Raw genomic sequence first — 20,627 nt, 5'->3', positions numbered from 1 at the left:
CATGCTGAATGGAAAGGCATCCTTCATATGAAACAACGCTACAAACGTTCTCTCATGCAATTTTGGGAAAACCGTGTTAAACGAACTTTTTAATCTGTGATCAAACAATATTGTCGAACTCGAAACGCCGATCATTATCAGCAATATCACTACTATACTGGTCTATTGAGGGATTACATGATAGAACAACAACGCGGGGGTCAAGTACGACCTCAAATTCAGCACATCAAAGCTCATTTATTAACGCTGCATAAACGACGTATGCAAGGTTTTATGATTCCTAGCAAAACGCGTCAGTATGATGTTTTGTTTTTTGATTATTATAAACAATTATATACTCAACCTCCTACTTGTTGTACTGATTCTTCTATACTAGAGTATATTCCGTCTGTTTTAACGGATGATGATCGAGAGAGTCTGTCGGGTCCGTTCACAATAGACGAGGTCAAACAGTCCATCTGATTAGGCAAACTAGGAAAATCGACAGGTATTGATTCTCTATCACTAGAATTCTATGTTACATTTATGGATATTTTAGCTCCCTTTCTCACCGACCTTTTTAATGAATACCGCACACATTTTGTTTTAGGCCAGTCTCACAGAACGGACATTACTGTTTTGGTCCCCAAACATTCATCAGCATCTAGTGTTACAAATTTCAGGCCAATAAGTCTCTTCTGCACGGACCTAAAACTATTAACTCGTTGTCTAACGGTCAGAATGAAAACATACGTTGAGAAGCTGTTAAGTTCTTGTCAATACGGTCTTGGCCACAATAACCCTATTTATAAGGTCTTATCAAATCTCAGAGATTTTATTTCCTTTCATGAGCCCGCCGATCCTTTTTCGGTAGCAATTTTATCCACAGATTATTCCAAGGCCTTTGACAGAACTAATCACAATTATCTCTTCCAAGTTTTAGCTAAATATGGATTTGGTGACCTTTTCATTTCTCTTATCAAAGGATTTTTACGAAACGAAGAAACGAATTACAACGTTGAAGCTAAATGGAGGTTAAGTGCTCCCATCTCTGTTTGTAATGGTATTCTACAAGGGGACACACTGTCTAGAATTTTATTTAGTTTACTTTTAGCGCCTCTTATATATGCGCCACACCGCCTACTCCCTGGTGTTCCTGTGTATAACAACAGTAGCGGTGCAATCATACATTGATGACACACACTATATATTACGCAATGACGCAGATCAGGAATGTATACAGAAGCTACTAAACTTGATCAACTCGCTTCAGGCGCGCAACTTAATAAAGCAAAAACAAAAATGTTGTGTTTACATGAAAAATATCAGTCTCTGTATAGTAGAATATTTGAAACTGTTCCATCAATCAAAATACTTGGTATTGTATGGTATTCTACTTTACAACAGACTATCACGAAAACATATGAAGCCATAGCCTCTAAGATCCGAAGTCTTTTAATAACACATAAATCACGTAATCTTAGTCTTTTCAGTAGAAATTTGTTTCTTAAAACTACTGTGTTTAGCTTACTATGGCATTTTGCACAGATTTTCCCGTTACCATAGCCTATCTATAAGTCTTTAAACAGTCAGGCGTTGTTTTTTCTCTGGCATAATAAAGCATTAAGAGTAGCTCAAACACAACTACATTTGCTTGCAGCAAAAGGAGGAATATAGTTTATGGATATTGGAATTCAGTCACGTGCTCTGCTTGTGCATAGAAGTTGTCGTATGCTTTGTTCCTATCCCGATTTGATTACTGCTACGGTTTTCAATATCTGTTTTCAGTGTATTGAGCTTGTGTTTCCGATTCCTATCTTTCCTTGGGTGATTAATTTCCTTCACCTTCGCGAAGTAGTACTTGATATGTTGTATGCAATATTCGGTCGACAGCAGATCGAAATTTCGTCAGTCAAAGAAATATACTGGCACTATCAGAGCACGTGCGTACCTGTTAAACCACAAGTAATAATTCACGTGTCATGCAAAAACTGGAGTAACATTTGGAAAAACATAACTGCCAAGTTTCTAACTCACAAACAGAAAGAAATGTGGTATTTTATTGTTAATAATGTATATGAAACGTCTGCTAGGCTCTTTATTCTAGGAATCACATCTACAAATGTATGCTATTATTGTAATCAGATAGACACTCTTGAACATCGATTCCATAACTGTTTTGACATACCATCCATTTGGCAGAGTTTTAGCACTATACTTAATAGAATATATCGTACTTCACCCAATGTTTTTAGCGTACATAATGTAATATTATTTCCAGATTTCATTACTTTCCTAGCTATAAACATAACCCTGTGATCTGGTTTACTGTACAAACTATCATGTTTATTCTTGTAACAGCACGACCATTGTGAATTCAAATGTATGAAATGTATTTAACATACCAGGCTATGAAGCTCTCTCCTGCATGTAAACGAAAGTATTTTGCCAACTACTTATTTGGAATAGCCCCCACAATTTTTTATGACGTAAGCAACAAACAAAAATGAACCGGCCCAGTGAGTTTTTCTTGAATACTGTTTTACACTTTCAGTGAGGCTGTGAATTGTAAATATCCTTGTAAATTTCACTGTATTTCAATGGCAATAAAGTTTTTAAAAAGTAGAAAATATATAATAAAATTTACTTTTTGAGGCTCGTTTTCTTGTCCCTCTGACTCTGGCGCCCCGGCCAGTCGCCCGGCCCTTGATCCACCCCTGAAACTACGGACGCATAACTAAGGGCTGCGAAGGAGAGATTAACCTTCATGTTATGCTACTGGTTTGACGTGTTTGGAATGTTCCGTAACTGATCGGTTAGTCAAATAATTTCCACGGTTACTGATATTTAAAGTTTAGCTAAGAGAACGTTACCTAACCAAATACATTTGATATCGTGATGTCTCAATTTGATTTCTCTTCACATAAAAAGAGGAAACAATAAAAACCCTTACTCGTAGGCATACTGGGCGCATTTTCGCCGATCCCAATAGGTTAATCCAAAACATGGCTGAAGTAGCATTCTTATTGGCCACGTACCGATTACGTCGCCTACTATTACTACGACTACTACTACTACTGGTTTTGCTATGAATCTGTATAGTACAAGGGCAAACTTATTTTAATGAAAGAAATTTAATGGAAATTTTAAAAAAATAATCGTTAATCACTTTGGATCTGTATAGTACAAGGGCAAACTTATTTAAATGAAAGAAGTTTAATGAAAATTTTAAACATTAATGGTTAAATCACTTTCTGAATATTATTTTAACAAAAGAAGTGTTATAAAAAATTTAAAAATAAAAAACCTTTCTTAGGCAGGAGGCAGGGTTTGAACCCACGCCAAAAACTATTTTCCTGATTAGCATGTTACACTAGCTCACTCAGCCACGAATGCCGACAGCACTTCGCGTTTACTTTGTGCTATATGTACGTCATGACTCGTGATGTCGTATGTTTCGGCCAATCACATCAGTGGATATCTTAAGCTCTTGGGATCCGCGAAAATGCCTACTAGGCTCGAACAAACAACCAAATTCGTACATACAAGTTGTTCTGACCAACTGAGTTTCGATTTCTTACGCGAAAGAAGTCTGTTATATTAGGAGGCATGCTTTTCATTATGATTGTTCTGTTAATTTATTCTTTCGATAGGTAGTTTCCATGTTAGCTTTATCTATATGAATAAATGTATATATTCATATATTAAGAGTCTTTGGGTAATGTGTGTAATAATTTCACGATACTTGCTCAAATGTATGCTATGATTGGCCTTGATTCTCTGTTCTTATTTAGGTTGGAAACAAATACGTCAAAACTGTTCGAAGTAATACGAACACGGCTTAAGAACAGGGAAAGAAACTGACTTATCACTCGATTGACCTTGAGGGCAAATCGGCAAAGGGTAGCTATAAACGAAAGTTCAGCATGCATTTCTGCGGAGTTGTGTTCAGTATCAAGGTTTTCTGCCAACGGTTTTTCTTAGGAGTAATATTTTACAAACCTAACCTTTCAACAGAGCGCAATGCTGAACTCCTAGTCAATGCTGAACCTTGAAAGTTCACCCTAAACAGCAAGTATATTTTCAAAATACACTCAGCCCTAGCCAGAAGGCATTGTAAGCGAGTTACGTTTGGAAACGTCGCACGGAAACGAATGAATACTGAATTGCATTCTAACCTGTTCATACTACTAGTACTACTACTACTACTTCTGCTATGGATCTGTATAATACAAGGGCAAACTTACTTTAATGAAAATTTTAAAACATAATCGTTAAATCAGTTTTTGAATATTATTTTTAATCTTATTTTAACGAAAGAAGTGTTATAAAATTCTTTAAAATAATAGAATAACTCTCCTTAGGCAGGGGTTGATCCCACGCCAAAATCAATTTCCTTTACTAGGATGTTGCGCTAACTCACCCGACTACGAGAGCGACAGCATCTCGCGCTTACTTTGTTGTATATTTAGGTCATGACTCGTGATGTCACCAACAGGATCACGATATAGACGTCATTATCTTTCCTACATTGCAGAGCCCCCCAAGATCTCATCATTGTCTACTCGGACTGAAATTGTCATTTGGAACCAACACTTTAATATGAAGCCAAAAATTCCTTTAAAATAGACGAAAACTTTTAAAGTTCTAAGAAATTTAATATTTTTGCCTTCTCCTATAAGGGGGTTATAGCCTCTACACCGAAGAGCCCCCGAGATTTGATCATTGACCACTCAGATTGAAATTCTCAATTGGAACAAAAACTTTAATATGAAGTCAAAAAATTAGACTTTTACATCAATTTGAACTGGTTGGGTTCCGGTTCACCCCACTATTATGTTTAGTTTAGTTAAGTGGTAATTATGGACAGCTTCACATCATCAAAGGAATCTTTCACTTCACCGTCCCTTCCAGGAGTCCGTGCTGGATCCGCCACTAGAAGCATTAGAAACTTTTCCTATTCTTTTTGTCATCCTTGGTTGTGTAGTGGCTCCCTGGAACAAATAAAGAAGCGGTAATATTACAATCAACGAGTGCTTCATATTAAGCTAACCGCACGAGGCCATCTTCGGTAGAATAAAAAAAGCTACGTGATATTCAAATCATGAAGGGGGCGAGGATGCTATAATTATATTTCTTATTCATTTTGCCTGCCCTGCTTATCATAAATTACTTTCTGTTGGGAGGGTACTGAAATGAGAGGGGCAAAATAAAACGTTGTGCCCCCTCCCACACAATTCCTCAAATTATTACTAAAGGAAACATTTTAAACTAAGGTGTCTAAAGTTACTACATTAGGTGATAATGTCATATTCAGGAATATTATTCTTATTCTTATATTATGAATGTCTTTGGAGCACTGAAATTGTGTAAGACGAATCATAGGATGTAGAGGTTTAAGATGAGTGGTCATGGGGGAGGAAAAACTAGGAGTTTTCTCTATCTGACTCTCTAACGTAAAGATTATGTGCTGAAGGTAAGAAGCATCATCATTTTACAATAGGTTGTTTTTACGTAGAATATCAGCTACTTCAGTTCTCCTTCTTCGGGCTATTTACCTCATGTGGTAAATTCAACACTATTTCAATTCAAAACAAAAAAAAAATTGTAAAACTTTTCCCTAATTAAACATCTAGGGAAAATTAAACATTTAATAAGGAAATTTGTTATCAAAATGTCCAAACAAATAGATAGAAGACTATTTAATGATAAACATTGTGAAAATTTATAAAATTCTCCAAATTAGAATTAACGCTTACCGGAAAACATTCGTTATGCACCAGCGATCATATTATGAATAATTATGAAACTGTTTGCAAACGAAATTATGGACACTAATGCAAGTGCGAAAACGACATTTTTTAAATTTTTTTTGATATCGTCAGGAGTTTTACACATATGTTACAATTTATTCATTCCCAGATAAAAAAATAAATATAATAACCCTAGTAATAAAAATGACAATTGCACTATTACTGGGCTACCTGCGGCATTCAGACTCGTTGTTTTATCTAACTGAGCTATTTGTTTTCTTACGTAAACTGAACCTGTTCTACGGTAAAGACGACTTTTCATTGCGATCATGCTACCAGTTCGTCCTTTTCCATAGGTAATTTCCACTATAAACTCTCGTACGTTAATACTTGGCATAGATTCATATATTTGGAGTTTGCAGATAATGCACTAATAATACATACTAGAAATGTTTCGTTAAAAATGTCGTTTGTAGATTTAATCCACATTTCTCTCAATGATGTAGATGTCGCTGCTTCGTGTTGAACTGCAGAATTCCCTCGCGTTCTTGAAAATTTCCCACTTTAGCAGAGTTGGTAATTTTTGTAATTTCGGTCGATTTAATGTTTTTTGCTTCTAATTTATTTATTTTAAGCTAATATCTAATACAAATATTAAAATCGGGTTTGTTATTAACATTTGCTGCAGGGGAAACCTTTCGAAATTTGGAACTTATAAAGAAGACGGAAATATTATCAAAAAACTTCAAAATAAAGAGACGCGTCATTTATTTTGCTCATAGTAGTACACAAGTTTCGACAGCCAAACTGCCAATAAGGTACCGCTTTAACACGACAAATGGGGCGGCGGTCTTGCATGATTACTGATTACTCAAATGTGTGACATGGTCGGAAGTAGTTTGTCCACGAGGTGAGGCGAGGTATTTTATAGAAGATTCATATTTCGATTCTTGAAGATATTTTTCTAGTCTCGACTTGATCCTTAAAAGGAATTTCTTGTTTTGTTTTGTAAATTTATATGCAAAATTTGGCTCTATTTTTCTTAATTTCATCTAGACGTATCAGAATGTTTCAACGTCACGAGAGGTCTATAAAGGGTGTGATATAAGAACATTTAAATCATATTTATAATTTGAGTATATTCTGTAATGATTTGCATCTCTTTAAATGTTTATAAATGTTCCTAGTTATGTTTTTCAATCACTTTATCAATTTATATTCTTTATACTATGAATCGTATAAGACTAAAATAGTGTTTGAGATATAAGGTTAAGTTACAATAGCTGTTGTCCAACTCCTTGAATATATCGAAAAAGATATGAAAAATGTAATGCTTCTCATCTCGTCTCGAATTTTAAAGATCACATCTCGTATTCTTTTCCAGACGATTATCGTCTCATGGGTAACACGAGACCCTAATGGGATCTTATTTTAAACAGCGGTCCGTGTTTATATGTCGCATACATTCAACGAAGCATATCACCTGCAGTGGCTCCATCCAACTGTGAAACATATTAGTGGCTCTTTGATGCTGTGGGTCGCAATATCCTGGTTTCCAGTGGGTTCTCTCCTGACCCGGCCCCGTCGCGAATCTCGTGTGATTATGTCACCATGGAAGGGGACCATGTGCATCCTATGGTTCAGATGTTTCCGGGCAGTGACATTATATTACAAAGATGATAATGTGCCCGTCCACAGAACTGAAACTGTTGCGGGAACATTTGAGGAACGTTGAGATGAAGTTAAGTACGGCCTACCCAATCTCTGAGCTTAAACATGATTGAATATCTGTAGTCCGTTTTGAACACACGAATCCGGAGCAGATTTTAGCATCTATCCTCTCTTACAAAACTGATATTCGATTTGCTATCATTTAAGACTTCTATGATACCATTCCACGTCGCATAGTGATGTTCTCAGGGCGAACGGAGGTCTAACGCTACATTAATCGAAAGTTTCACTCTTTTCTGATGTTGCCACTAAATCGATATTTTTACTGTTAAACGTCCCACAATTATACACCAAGGATAAGGGACACGGTGGGAATGAGATGAATGACAATATCATAATAATGAAAGTGGGAGGAAACGGGAGAACCCCGAGAAAACTGATGCACACAATATTTGTCCTCCACAAAGCCCAGTTGTCAGGAGCTGCGATTGAACCAGGGGATCCATGCACGAAAAGCGAGCTTCCTACCACTCAGTCAAAGCAGTTCCCGATATACAGATAAATATAGGTGTATATATAGGTGTTGAAATGACCGAGAAATTCGTCGTATGGAAAAAAGCTCTATATTTTAATCCTTGGCGAAATACATATGTGTAAAAGCACTCAGCATGAGGGTAATTGTTTACGCTGTAGAATGAAGAATTGTGCCTTCATTTGTAGTTTCAATTGCTACCTTTTAAACAATCTCTATGAATAATCTGAATATTCATTGTAATTCAGTTTCAATTACAGCTCTTCACTTTTTCCTATACATCCTTCTTGAAATAGTTCACTATTAAATCAACAAAGCAATTCAATAGCTCTAGCTCAGTTGAAATTCATATTTTTAATGAAATCTGTGCAATCTTTGTACAATAACAACTAATTTGTCGATAAATTAATATAACAAAAATGCAATGAAAAGAATAATAATATAATATTTGAATCATTGGAATGTCATTTGATTTTTTTTCGCGATCGTTTTCCCTGAGGATAAAGCGATCCCAATATCTTCCCATAGTTCGTTTGGATTCACGTATTTGTATCAAGATCCTCATTGATGGCTTGTTAAATTATGTCTGACAACGAAAACTATATACTTGAACGTGATAACCAAAATTATTCAGAAATCGGCGGCGACGGGTTTTTGTTATTCATTCCAGAATAATGATTTTACGTTCTGATGTGGTATGTGACAAACTAAAATGATCATTACTATCAAATGTTTTAATACAAATGGAGAGCTGACTGAAGTTAGCTCTCAACCATCGCGGAAAGAAACATCCTCTCCATATAAATTAACGAGTAAAAGAGTACAGAAGTGAAACATTTTCAAATTTGTCTAGTGTTAAGAAGGGTAATCAATTCTTGAGAAAGACTGCAAGCAGTGTTACTGTAAAAAAACGATTATAAGTGAAACAGCAGACCGTCCCAAGGTAAATATAATTGGTGATAGCCATAGTCGTGATTGTGCTCCAGAAATCAAACATATTTTGGGTAATGGCTATGAAGTATGTGGTATAGTAAAGCCGGGTGCAAGGGCGAAAGATATCTTTAGCATAAGTCATTCTTTAGTACAATGTGATTATCTTGTGGTTTGGACTGGAGCTAATGATGTAGCAAAAAATGAATCGGGTGAGATATTTAAAGAAATGTGTAAATTTTTAGAATCTGTGAAAGGGGTGAATGTTATTGTAGTAGGTATACCTTATAGACATAATCTAGCCAATTTCTCTTGTGTAAATGATGAAATATGTAGAGTAAATAACAAACTCAGGAAGTGGGTGAAGCTAGACCCAAACTGTACATTTGTTGACGATGTAAAGAGATCTTGCTTCACAAGACATGGGCTTCACCTAAATAAAATAGGTAAAGAAAAAATGGCAAAAACACTATCAGACATGATACAAAATAAAACCAAACTGCAACCAATTCCTCTGCCATTGCATGAAATTAATTCCCCAATCATCTCTGATGGTCAGACCAATATGCCAGTAATGACCGATACAAATATCCAGGTATCAGCAATAAGTAACGATTCAAGTGCAAATGTAAAAAGTAAAGATTCAAGTGCAAAGGTTCTAAGCGACCCAAGTGCAAACTTTGGGAAGGGAGAAAAACAACAGAAACCAATGAGAAACAAAAAGCTTAAAAAAATTATCAGATGATATTTTAGTGATGATAAGCACAAACAAAACAAACCAAACATAATTCCAATAAAAGTCTATCACCAAAATGTGCAGGGGTGGAACACTCAAAAAAGGCTTATGTTAGAAATAGCGATGCTAGATGATTTATGTGATGTAGATATTATATGCTTAACTGAACACTGGCACAAGGTAAATGAAATAGAGTACCTACATGTAGAAGGTTTCAAATTACTAGCAAATTCATGTAGATGTCACATGAACAGAGGGGGGTCGTGCATATTGGTTAAAGCAGGCTTGGATGGAAACAAAAATACGAAATTTGAAAATTTTAATGTAGATAAACATTTTGAAAGTAGCATAGTAGAATTATTGCAATTAAAGTTAGCTATAGTATGTGTATATAGAACACCTGACGGTAACTTAGACTTATTCACAAACAAACTGGAAACAATTGTTAGATATTACCAAGAAAGAAGAAAAAACGTAGCAGTAATAGGGGATATAAATGTTGATTTTTTGAAAACTGAAAAGATTGATTTTAAATTTAATGCTATGTTAGAAACGTATGGCTTGAGAGCAATGGTACGAACACCTACTAGAATAACCGAAAATAGCAAAACAGCAATAGATCAACTTCTGATAAAAGACTTAATATTAAATAGTCATGTAGAGTAGTAAACACTGGGTTTTCTGACCATCTCGGTCAACTCTTCACTATTAATGTACCAATAAATAAAAGTACGTCTTTAAAACGGGAACAAGACAATATACACGCATATAGGCGGAATTTCAATACAAATAATATTATGCACTTTAAAATGCTAATTAAAGATGAAAATTGGGAAGAAGTATTTTTGCACAATGACGTAAATGAAGCCTGGAGCGTTTTTCTTGATATCTTTAGTTACTATTTCAATGTAGCTTTTCCCAAAAAGAGTGTTAGTTTGCAAAGAAGAGCTTCCAAACAATGGTGTACTCAGGGTATTAAAATTTCCAGTCAAAAAATGAAAACACTAAACTTGTTAAGGAAGGAAGGAAATACTACTGAAGCATTCGAAAAATATTACAAGAAATATAAAAATATATATAAAAGTGTAATTATAGCAGCAAAACAAATGCACAACGAAACTATAGCATTCGTACAGCATTCGTCTAATAAGACCAAAGCGTTGTGGTCATTAGTAAATAATGAACTAAAAATAAATCAAACAAGAGAAAATATTACTGAAATAAAACTCAATGATGAAGTAATTCATAACCCACAAATGATTTCAGACACATTCAATTCTTATTACACAAATTTAAGTAGAATATATGACAAACACAAAAATAGCAACCAATTTGGGAAAGTTAACATAAGAAATAATCTAAATTCAATGTATATATATCCTGTATATATAACCGACGTAATGAAAATTATCAATCAAATGAAAAATAAATGGTCAGCAGGCAGTGATGAAGTACCTCCTGCGGTTATCAAAAAAGTTGTAAACAGTTCTCTAGCTGAAGTTTTATATATTTAATAAACCTTTCTTTCCAAACAGGAGTATTTCCTGATAAATAAGGTTACCAAAGTCAAACCAATTTATAAAAAGGGAGATAAAATGGATATCAGTAACTATAGACCGATTTCTCTTATTACAACATTTGCGAAAATATTAGAATTAGCAATGAACAAACAGGTTACACTGTATTTACAAAGTACTGGAACAATTTCAAAAGATCAACATGGATGTATTCAAGGAAAATCAACGGAAACCGCTATTTGCCAATATCTGAATTACGTAAGCGAACTACTAGATAAAAGAAATAAGTGCGTAGGATTGTTTTTAGACCTTACAAAAGCGTTTGACTTAGTGCCTCGTAGAGAACTTTTATATAAAATACAGAAATGTGGAATAAGAGGAGTAATAAGAAACTGGTTTCGTTCATATTTGACAGATAGAATGCAGGTGGTGGAAATAACTAGGGTAGATGGGAAAAATTCAAAATTAACTACTTTCACATCTACAAGGAACAAAATAAAATGCGGCGTACCACAAGGATCAATTCTTAGGCCATTACTGTTTTTGATATATATAAACGATCTCCCGGATAATTTAAACTTTGCAAAAGCCACAATATTCGCGGATGACACAAGTGTACCAATAACAGGCGAAAACCATCAACGGTTAAATACTAACATAGAAAAAACCTTGTCAATAAGCTTTAAATTAACAAACAACAATCTAGATAACGGAAGTATAAAAATAGGAGAAAACGAAATAAAACAAGTTAGTTCTGTAAAATTTTTAGGTGTACATATATCAGCAAATTTAAAATGGGATTATCATATAGAAAAAATTGCGAATAGGTTAAGAAAAATGTGTTTTGCCGTACAAACCATCAAAAATACTATAAACCGAAATACAGCAAAAATATTATATTACTGCTCATTTGAATCTACATTAAGATATGGATTAATATTTGGTCTAGGAATTAATTCGTGCGGTTGGTACGCACACATTGAAGCTGTAGTACAAACACAAAATACATAAATACCTTAAGAAAAATATTGTCCATCGCTAGCCACCACTTTCGCCCATCTGTCAGGCAGTGTACGGATTCCGTGGCGAAAGAAGTCCTCATCCTTGGAAGCGATCCAGTCAGAGACCCATGTTTCGATATCTTCTGAAGAAGTAAACCGCTGCCCAATCAAATCGTTGTTCATGCAATCGAACAAGTAGTAGTCCGAAGGAGCAACGTCTGGTGAATACGGCGGGTTGGGTAAAACTTCCCATCCGACATTTTCTAAATAGGTTTTGACCGGTTTTGCGACATGTGGGCGAGCGTTATCATGTTGAACAATAAGTTTATCATGTCTGTTCTCCCATTCTGGTCGTGTTCTGGCCAGAGCTTGCTTCAAACGCATTAATTGTCGTCGATAACGTTCTCCATTCATAGTTTCACCCGGTTGCAGCAGCTCATAGTACACCACACCTTTCATATCCCACCATATGCACAGCATAACCTTTGCACAGTGAATATCTCGTTTTGGTTGTGATGGACCTGGCTCACCTGGTTTCACCCAGGCCTTTTTTCGTTTAGGGTTCTCGTAATGGATCCACTTCTCATCACCCGTAATAATTCGATGCAGAAACCCCTTTCTGCTCTGTCGTTGAAGCAGCAATTCGCAAATGGTTTTTCGTCTTTCAACGTCTCTGTCTTTCAATTCATGTGGAACCCAATGTGACATCTTTTGAATCATTCCCATGGCTTTCAAGCGTTTGGAGACTGTTGTTTGATCAACGCCTAATGCTGCTGCAAGTTGTTCCTGCGTTTGACACGAATCCTGCTCGAGCAATGCTGTCAATTCTTCGTCTTGAAATTTTTTTGGCTGTCCAGCTCGCTCTTGGTCTGCCAAGCCGAAATCACCACTTCTAAACCGTGCAAACCACTTCTGACACGTTCGCTCAGCTAGAGCATGGTCACCATACACTTCCACCAAAATACGATGACTTTCAGTCGCACTTTTCTGCATGTTAAAGTAATGCAGCAGGACACCCCGCAAAAACACTTTATCAGGCACAAATTGCGCCATGTTCACTTAACTACAAACTGGTGTTGTTGACGCTTTAATCCACTGCCCTATACTACGAACGATACGCGATGACAGGGGTTTGCAACACATGTGTGGATACACGGAACTGTGGGACGCTCCGTTCGTTGCGCCATCTCTTGTCCACCCGCACGAATTAATTCCTAGACCAAATATTTTGGGGAAATACTGTAAAAAGTAGAGATATATTTGTTCTTCAAAAAAGAGTTGTACGAATCCTAGCTGGTGTAGGACCCCGAGAGTCCTGTAGGAAATATTTTAAAGAACTAGCTATACTATCTTTACCATGTTTGTATATATATTGCTTAATAGAATTTGTAAGATCCAATATAAATGAGTACACAACAAACGGTAACGTACATGGATACAACATAAGAAAAAAGACTAATTTTCATCCACCAAATCATAGAACAGCAATGTACGAAAAGGGAGTAAAATATGCTGGTATTATGCTATACAAGAAGTTACCAAACAAATTAAAGGTAATCAAGTCTAATGTTACATTCAAAAGAAAATTAAAAGAATACCTATTGTCACATTGCTTCTATACAGTAGATGAATATAATCAATTAAATAGTCGCAATGTAAATAGTAGTAGCAAAGTAACAAGATAGGTTCATTTATGTATAAGGTATGCTGTAGTATTGGTATAATGATATTTCAAATTATTGTAATGTATAAAAGTATGAATTATGTTTAACAAATATGTGTAATTTATGTACTGCATCAATTAACTATGACGAATGCCATGTACTATCGGAAAATTATTTCCAAGTTTGTACAGAATGGAGGATAAATAAAATGAAATGAAATGAAATCATTCTTTCAATTAAGTTTTAATTGTGGATCAACTGTAAAAGTGTACAGAATTACGAAACTTTGAATACTTGGTGAATATCAAATAACGTTCGGTTTGCACAAATAATGTGCATAAATATATATATATTGTTTTCTATTCAATATTTTTGTGCTATATAATGTTTGTTCTATAGTATAGAAATCGTAACAAATCTTGTAGGACAACGAATTGAATATCTTTTGAAATTGCGTACAGAAGTAATGCATGACTAAACAGAAGCTGAAGAAAAATATACTATCAACTATCTTACTGCAGAAGTTTCAAATCTATATGACAGAGTAGTTCAGTAGGAAATTACTCACGAAGGAATATATGTACGCATTTTTGGTGTACCGCATAAGGAAGATAAATATAATAAAGAATCAGTAATCTCACCGTTCAGGAAGAAAATGAATGTTAAAGTTTCACCAAGTGATGTTTGTCGTAGCCATCGTGTTGGCACCCATGGCCCAGGCAAAATCAGACCTATCATAGGTAAATTTACCAACTATTAGGAAAGAGTTAAAATGTTCGCAAATAAAAATAAACTAGAAGGAAATAAATTAATTCGTATTCATAAGGGCCTTTGTTCTGTTTTCAACAATACAAATTAACACGAGTTCTGCTTGAGTTTAAGAACACTTGGACGGGGACATTATTGTAGTGAAACATGAAAACATTAAGCACTAGTATAATACCAGTTCTTCGCACGGGGAGCGGTTTCATTTTGGACATAAAAACTCGAAATCTGTCTCCAATTAACTTAGGAACCCCAAAACTGTAAAATCTACACTAATATTGGACATTTTAATTATTTGTGCATGTCACCACCTCCCTTAGGAGTACTGGTGGGTTTTGAGTTTGTATTTAAACAGCATCGGAAGTGTCACTATACATCTCATCAACCCCGAAAGCTATGGATTCGACAGTAATATTTTCCCCTACCTCGTTTTGCGAGGCACGGCATCGCAAGTGTTACTATTCATTTGAGCAACCCCGAAAACTATGAATTCGACACTGATATTGGTCATTTTCGATCGTTTTTAAATATTTCCCTTTCCCCAAGTTACAGTGCACAACATCGCAAGTGTCACTGTTCATCTCAGCGATCCGAAAACTATGGATTCGGCACTATTATCGAGCTTTCTTATATATATATCCCCTCTCACAACGTGCGGGGCTCTATTTGGCTTTAAATTGCGTAGGAAATGTCACCCTTCTCCTCAGCCACCCAGAAAACTATAGATTCGTCTTTACTATCGCTCATTTTAATCTTTTTTTTTAAACCTTTCGTAAGTTGCTTCGTCAAAGTGAAATGATACAAAATATCCCAGGCCCGAACTCCATTTATGTTGAAAGCTTCATCGAAATAGGTTGGGTGGTTCAAGATTTATTAAGTCACAAACACACATACTTTATATATATATATATATGTTGATTTTTGAATATCTCGCCTTCCTCCCACCCTAAGTTCTAGCGTCAAGTGAATAGATAGAACACTTCGAGATCAGAATCTAATCTATGTTGAAAACTTGATCGAGATCGGTTGGGCGATTCCAGAAATTAAATGTCACAAACAGTGACTTTCAATTTTATAATGATTATGTTAGTAGCTTTGCTTAGATTGAGAATATTTAGGTGTAATATGGTAGCATGTCGTGTGAATAACTATGAAAACTTTTTACCAGTATGTTTCTCTTCAGTTTATTTCCTGCTTTGTTGCTAATCTTGTGAATCATTTTCATAATTCAGTGCATTTAACATATATAACAATAAAACTCTCAATTTCTATATGTACTTCAGCTCCTTATTATTGAACAGCTAGTGATGTCTGAATTACTTACAATTTTCGTGTACAGAGTTTACTGCATCCTATTTATGTGTCAAATATATTATAGGGTGTGCTGTTGTGTAGCTTGTATATTCAGTGTCGGGAGGAAAAGCTTTTTTCTGCGTGTGCGTGTTCGTGTTGTTATTTCACTAGTATCACGGTGTTTTGTCTTGTTTGTATTTGATGAATATTCTGTTAAGTACAACTATCGATTGCTTTGTATATATGTAGTGGGAAGGAATTCCGGTATAAATTACATGACGTATTTTTTATACTATTTTCTCATTTCTGGGAATATGATAGTGTGTGATACATTCGCCAACATAAACATGGCAACTTTAATTTGTGTTTCAGTGAGCTTAACAATTCCACCCTGATGGAGAGTGACAATGACATTCTTCCCTCCCTTTTGGAAACCACCCTTTGTGACCAAAGATCAGAGCTTGCTGAAGGCAACTTTAGCACTGTTCATTTCAACGGGCGAAGCCTTCTTTCACATTTTGTGGAAATTGAAAGCATTGTGCCCTCTTTTAAACATATGTATGCAGTACTTATTTCTGAGTCTTAACTACAGGATTTGTTCTCAAACAGCCTTGTTCGTTTATCAGGTTTCCATCTCCTTACAAACAACAGAACGGGTAAAGGCAGCGGGGGTGTAGCAATATACTTACGAGACAATTTCCAGTTCAAACTTCTCTCTCAGTCAGCTGGTATATATATTATTTCAGAATATATTACACTCGAAGGCATTGTAGACTACCAGACATTGCTCTTAAGTGTCGCATATCGTCTCCCCTCTTACATGCTTTACAAACTTCTTTCATGATAATGAAAAAAAAATAGATCTGCAGCTTGACGTGAAATCCGAACCCGGTCTCCCGTATTAAAAGACCGTACATTAACCTTATAGCTACGAGTAACCTATGAAATAGTGACAAGATTAGCAATGATTTACCAATATTTGCAATGTAATTTTCTGTGGTGAATACTGCAATCAAGGAAGAAGAATGGACGGTAAATGAGAACTTCTAGTGTATGATTTGCATCGTGATGCGATTCAATACGGTTTTGCTGCCATCTATAAGTTATGTATGTGGCATTGAATCACTTTGCCCTCAACAGGCGAGAAATAATCTAATAGTATCAAAGTTTAACTTTCAATTGAAGTTGATTGATTGATTAGATTTTAACATCACTTTACAGCACCAAGCCTACACGAGAGATCTACTGCTTAATGTGGGATCCTTGATTTAGAAAGTCTTATATATTCTTGGACAATGGTGTAAGTCAGTGCATTTCCAGGCTTTAACCCGCCTATAATCAAGATGATGTGCAAAAATATACATTTACAATATTCAGATACGATATTTACACAAACGCTTGGAGTTATACAAACTTAAGAACTTGAACTCCGCTTGACAAATTCCTGTGTACTCCACTAGTCATGGGATCCAAACTGCAATCACATCCACAGAAAGCACAAAGGGTAGTTACTTGGTCATGAAGATATATGGAAAGTACAATATAATGTGATAAATAAGAGAAAACGACAATTCTAAAATCGCTGGTACGAACGAAGTTAACATAGCAAGAATATAATAAATTGAAGTTACGAGAATAACATCCTACTAGAATCAAAACTAACAAAACAATGATTGCTTGTTTCTACAGGTGATTTACCAGGCGAGACAGTGCTCAATCTCTAATCATAAGTCTATTCATGAATACTAGTGCTCCTCTCGAGATGAGAAATTTCGCATCTGAGAGAGAGCTCATTTTGAAATTTCAGAGGAGACGAGAAATTTCTTGTGATTCGTGGGGAACACCAGTTCAACCAAGTTTTATATCTCAACCACTGTTTGTGTTATATAATTCATAGCTACAAAAAAACCCTGCAAATTGATAAAGTGATTGCCCAAACACAATGAAGAGCATTTTTCAGCGTTTAAGATACAAAAGTAGTTACATTGTACCTTCCAATAATAAATACGATTTAAATGTTGTTATATCGTACCCATCGTGAATTCTGATAAACACTAGATTAAATTAGAAACAAAATAAGGACAAAAATTAACAAAATGAAACAATAAGAGCAGTTCTGAGCGTAGAGACGAAACTGAGAAGAATCCAAGAATCGAGACAAGAGTTCGACAAAAAGCTATGAGACGAGACTAATTTATTTCTCGTCTCACAGCAACACTAATGAACAGTTTTCGGAATTTAAAATTTAGGAATAATTAAGAATTATGAAAAGGAATTTTATATAGAAATATATTCATAGCTAAGATCATTTCAGGTTATAGCAGCGACATTACCTTTGAAACTCTATATAATGTAGTTTACACTTGAAATGGAAATTATTCAATGCAAACTTGAAAATGAAATTCAATACCAAAGTTTTTTTTTCCTTTTACTTTTTGTATTCCATTCGATAAAGTAAAGAAATATATGTACTCAAAACTAATATGAACACGTAAAAGGAATCACCCTTATTCGATATAATTTTCCCGAAAATCAAATTCAAGAATAAAGTTATCATCCGTACAAATAAGGTATCAGCTGCGTTGGAACTTGAAGGCGTGTAAATTAGTTCCTGGGTTTCAAAGTCTCCTTAAGTGAAAGTCAGGTCAAAATGAGGTCAACGTGAATTTGAGTGAGCGGGATATCGGATTATTGTGTGATGAATTCGAGTGAACGTGATGTTGGACTAGTAATATGAGCGTGATGTCGAAAAGATTTTGTGAGCGTGAGGTTGTGTTGGATGTTGGGGTGAAGATATGAGTGTAATGTCGAAATGATATGAATTTGACCTCGAGTGAGTGTGATGTTGGGTCGACGATGTGAGCGTGATCGTGATATCGAAATGATGTGATTGTGAGGTCGAGTGAGCGTGATGTTGGGTTGACGATGTGAACGTGAGTTCGAGGGAGTGATGCCAAAGTGATTTGGGTTCGAGTGTGTGATGTCGAAAAGATGTGAGCGTGAGGTCGAGTGAGCGCAATGTCTAGATGGAGCGTGATATCAAGATGATGTGTGAGTTCGAGTGAGCGTGACGTTAGTTTGGCGATGTGAGCGTGAGGTCGAGTGAGCGGAATATAGAAATGATGATGTGTGTGAGAGTTCAAGTGAGCGTGAGTTCGAGTAAGCGTGATGTCGAGATGATCTTGTGAGTGTGAAGGCGAAGATTTGTCGTGAACGTGAGTTTGAGTATAGTTAGTCCAAAGTGGGTAGTTTGGGTAGCAGACAACATTTGAAGCCGGGTTGTTTCATTCAACAAGCCGACACCTTACTGATTTATCCACGTCAGAGTTTACAAATTGCATTTTGGAAGTTTATACTCTATTTCTTTTATGTAACAATGCTACTAGATGTCATTAACCCGCGGATTGTAACATTTTTTATAAGAAAAAGTAGATGGACCCTTTCTGGTGAACAGTGTACGAGGTAAGTATGCAATCTGCATATGTATGGATCCTTACAATAAATCTACATGAATTTTTGTATGGAGTTATCTCTGTTTTCTGCTCATGTCTTTGGAAGCCTTCCGGGAAAGTATGGTTGGTCACATTCGAGATAAATCGTGGGTACATTCACAAACATCCATTTTTTTTCCAGTAAAACACATTTCACGGTTGAAATTCGGAAATCACTGGATCCTCTTCGGTCATTCTACGTATTCTTTTGCAGAATATTCCATTGGAGCACTATCGTAGATTACCTATACTGTATATATGTGAAAGAATTCGTGGGAAATGTATAATCAACAATAAAATAATCCTTACTTCATCGAGATACAAACTGCCTAAGATTTGTATGGGTGTTGCCGATTTCTTGTGTTTTAGTGTACAGATAGTCTGTGTGCCGTGGGACTTGCATATTGTAACTTATTAATCTACGATCGAGGTATCTCTCATACCTAACAATTTCTCTCGAAATATTGCTTTCTACCTTTAAAATATCCGAATTCAAATAAACATATTATCAATCTGAACCAATTACTATATAGAAATTTTAAAATTACCTTTCAGGCCCAACTGAATTTAAACTTTCTGTTTTTAATTGTTTGGATTCATTAGAGTGCGACGCGCAAATTTCTTTAACCCCTATTTTTCTTGGTGTTTCTATACTATTTTCACATCCAGAATCTTCTACTGAAGAATCTGATTTTACCGTATCAATGTCTAACTTCACATCCGTAGAATACGTAACTACAACCTTCTCCATTGTTTGCTGCCTTTCCGTTGTAGTAGATAACATTAACTCTTTGTTGTCAGTTATCAGTTCGTATGTCCAGCCTTTCCCTTCAATTGGAACTTCTTGAGGAAACCCATATTCGCTTTCTTCTTTGCACATAAATTCCAACTTAACAAATGCCTCATCAGCCATTATGACTTCACATTTAATACGAGTTTCCAACTACGCTTGATACTTCTATTTATTTTATGCTGCCAGTGTAAATGAAATGACTTCCAAGAACGTTATTAGAAGCTATAAAACACTTGCAATCAAACAAACTCAACACGTTAAACGCCTTCGTTGTGTCTTATCTTGTCTTTATACCAGTATCGTTCATATAGGAGGTGCACCAGCAGTAGAGTCCTGTGTGCTACAACACACGGAGGATTTGTGAGCAGGAACAAAATCGAATAAAATACAAGACACAATCGGGAAAGAGGTCAATGTCAGGAAAAGGTCAAAATCGGAAAAGAAGTTCAGACAGTGAAAGAGGACTGAAAGCCAAGTTTAACAGGGCAAAAAGTTTGAGGAA

General features: G+C 35.6%; 1 protein-coding gene across 3 annotated transcripts in view; it reads right to left on the bottom strand.

Annotated features, from left to right (window-relative positions):
• The window catches only part of LOC145684305 (uncharacterized), a 62,281-nt gene extending 41,870 nt beyond the window's left edge, over positions 1 to 20,411 (bottom strand). The window contains exons 1-2 of one of the 3 annotated variants that reach the window (XM_081756485.1): positions 19,881 to 20,411; positions 2,443 to 4,973 (exon numbers count right to left, since the gene is read on the bottom strand). In XM_081756485.1, coding sequence (XP_081612611.1) covers positions 4,949 to 4,973; positions 19,881 to 20,245 — 390 coding nt within the window. In that variant the 5' untranslated portion in view covers positions 20,246 to 20,411 and the 3' untranslated portion in view covers positions 2,443 to 4,948. Of the gene's footprint in view, positions 1 to 2,442; positions 4,974 to 19,880 lie in introns of those variants that run through there. The other 2 variants (XM_081756482.1, XM_081756481.1) reach the window with 2 other exon arrangements.
• Positions 20,412 to 20,627: the final 216 nt, after the last annotated feature.

Source organism: Thermobia domestica, chromosome 4 (genome assembly GCF_964235325.1).
Source record: "Thermobia domestica chromosome 4, izTheDome1.hap1.1, whole genome shotgun sequence".
Classification (NCBI taxonomy): domain Eukaryota; kingdom Metazoa; phylum Arthropoda; class Insecta; order Zygentoma; family Lepismatidae; genus Thermobia; species Thermobia domestica.
The sequence above is the reverse complement of the archived record's forward strand: the minus strand, read 5'-3'. Positions and strand labels throughout refer to the sequence as shown.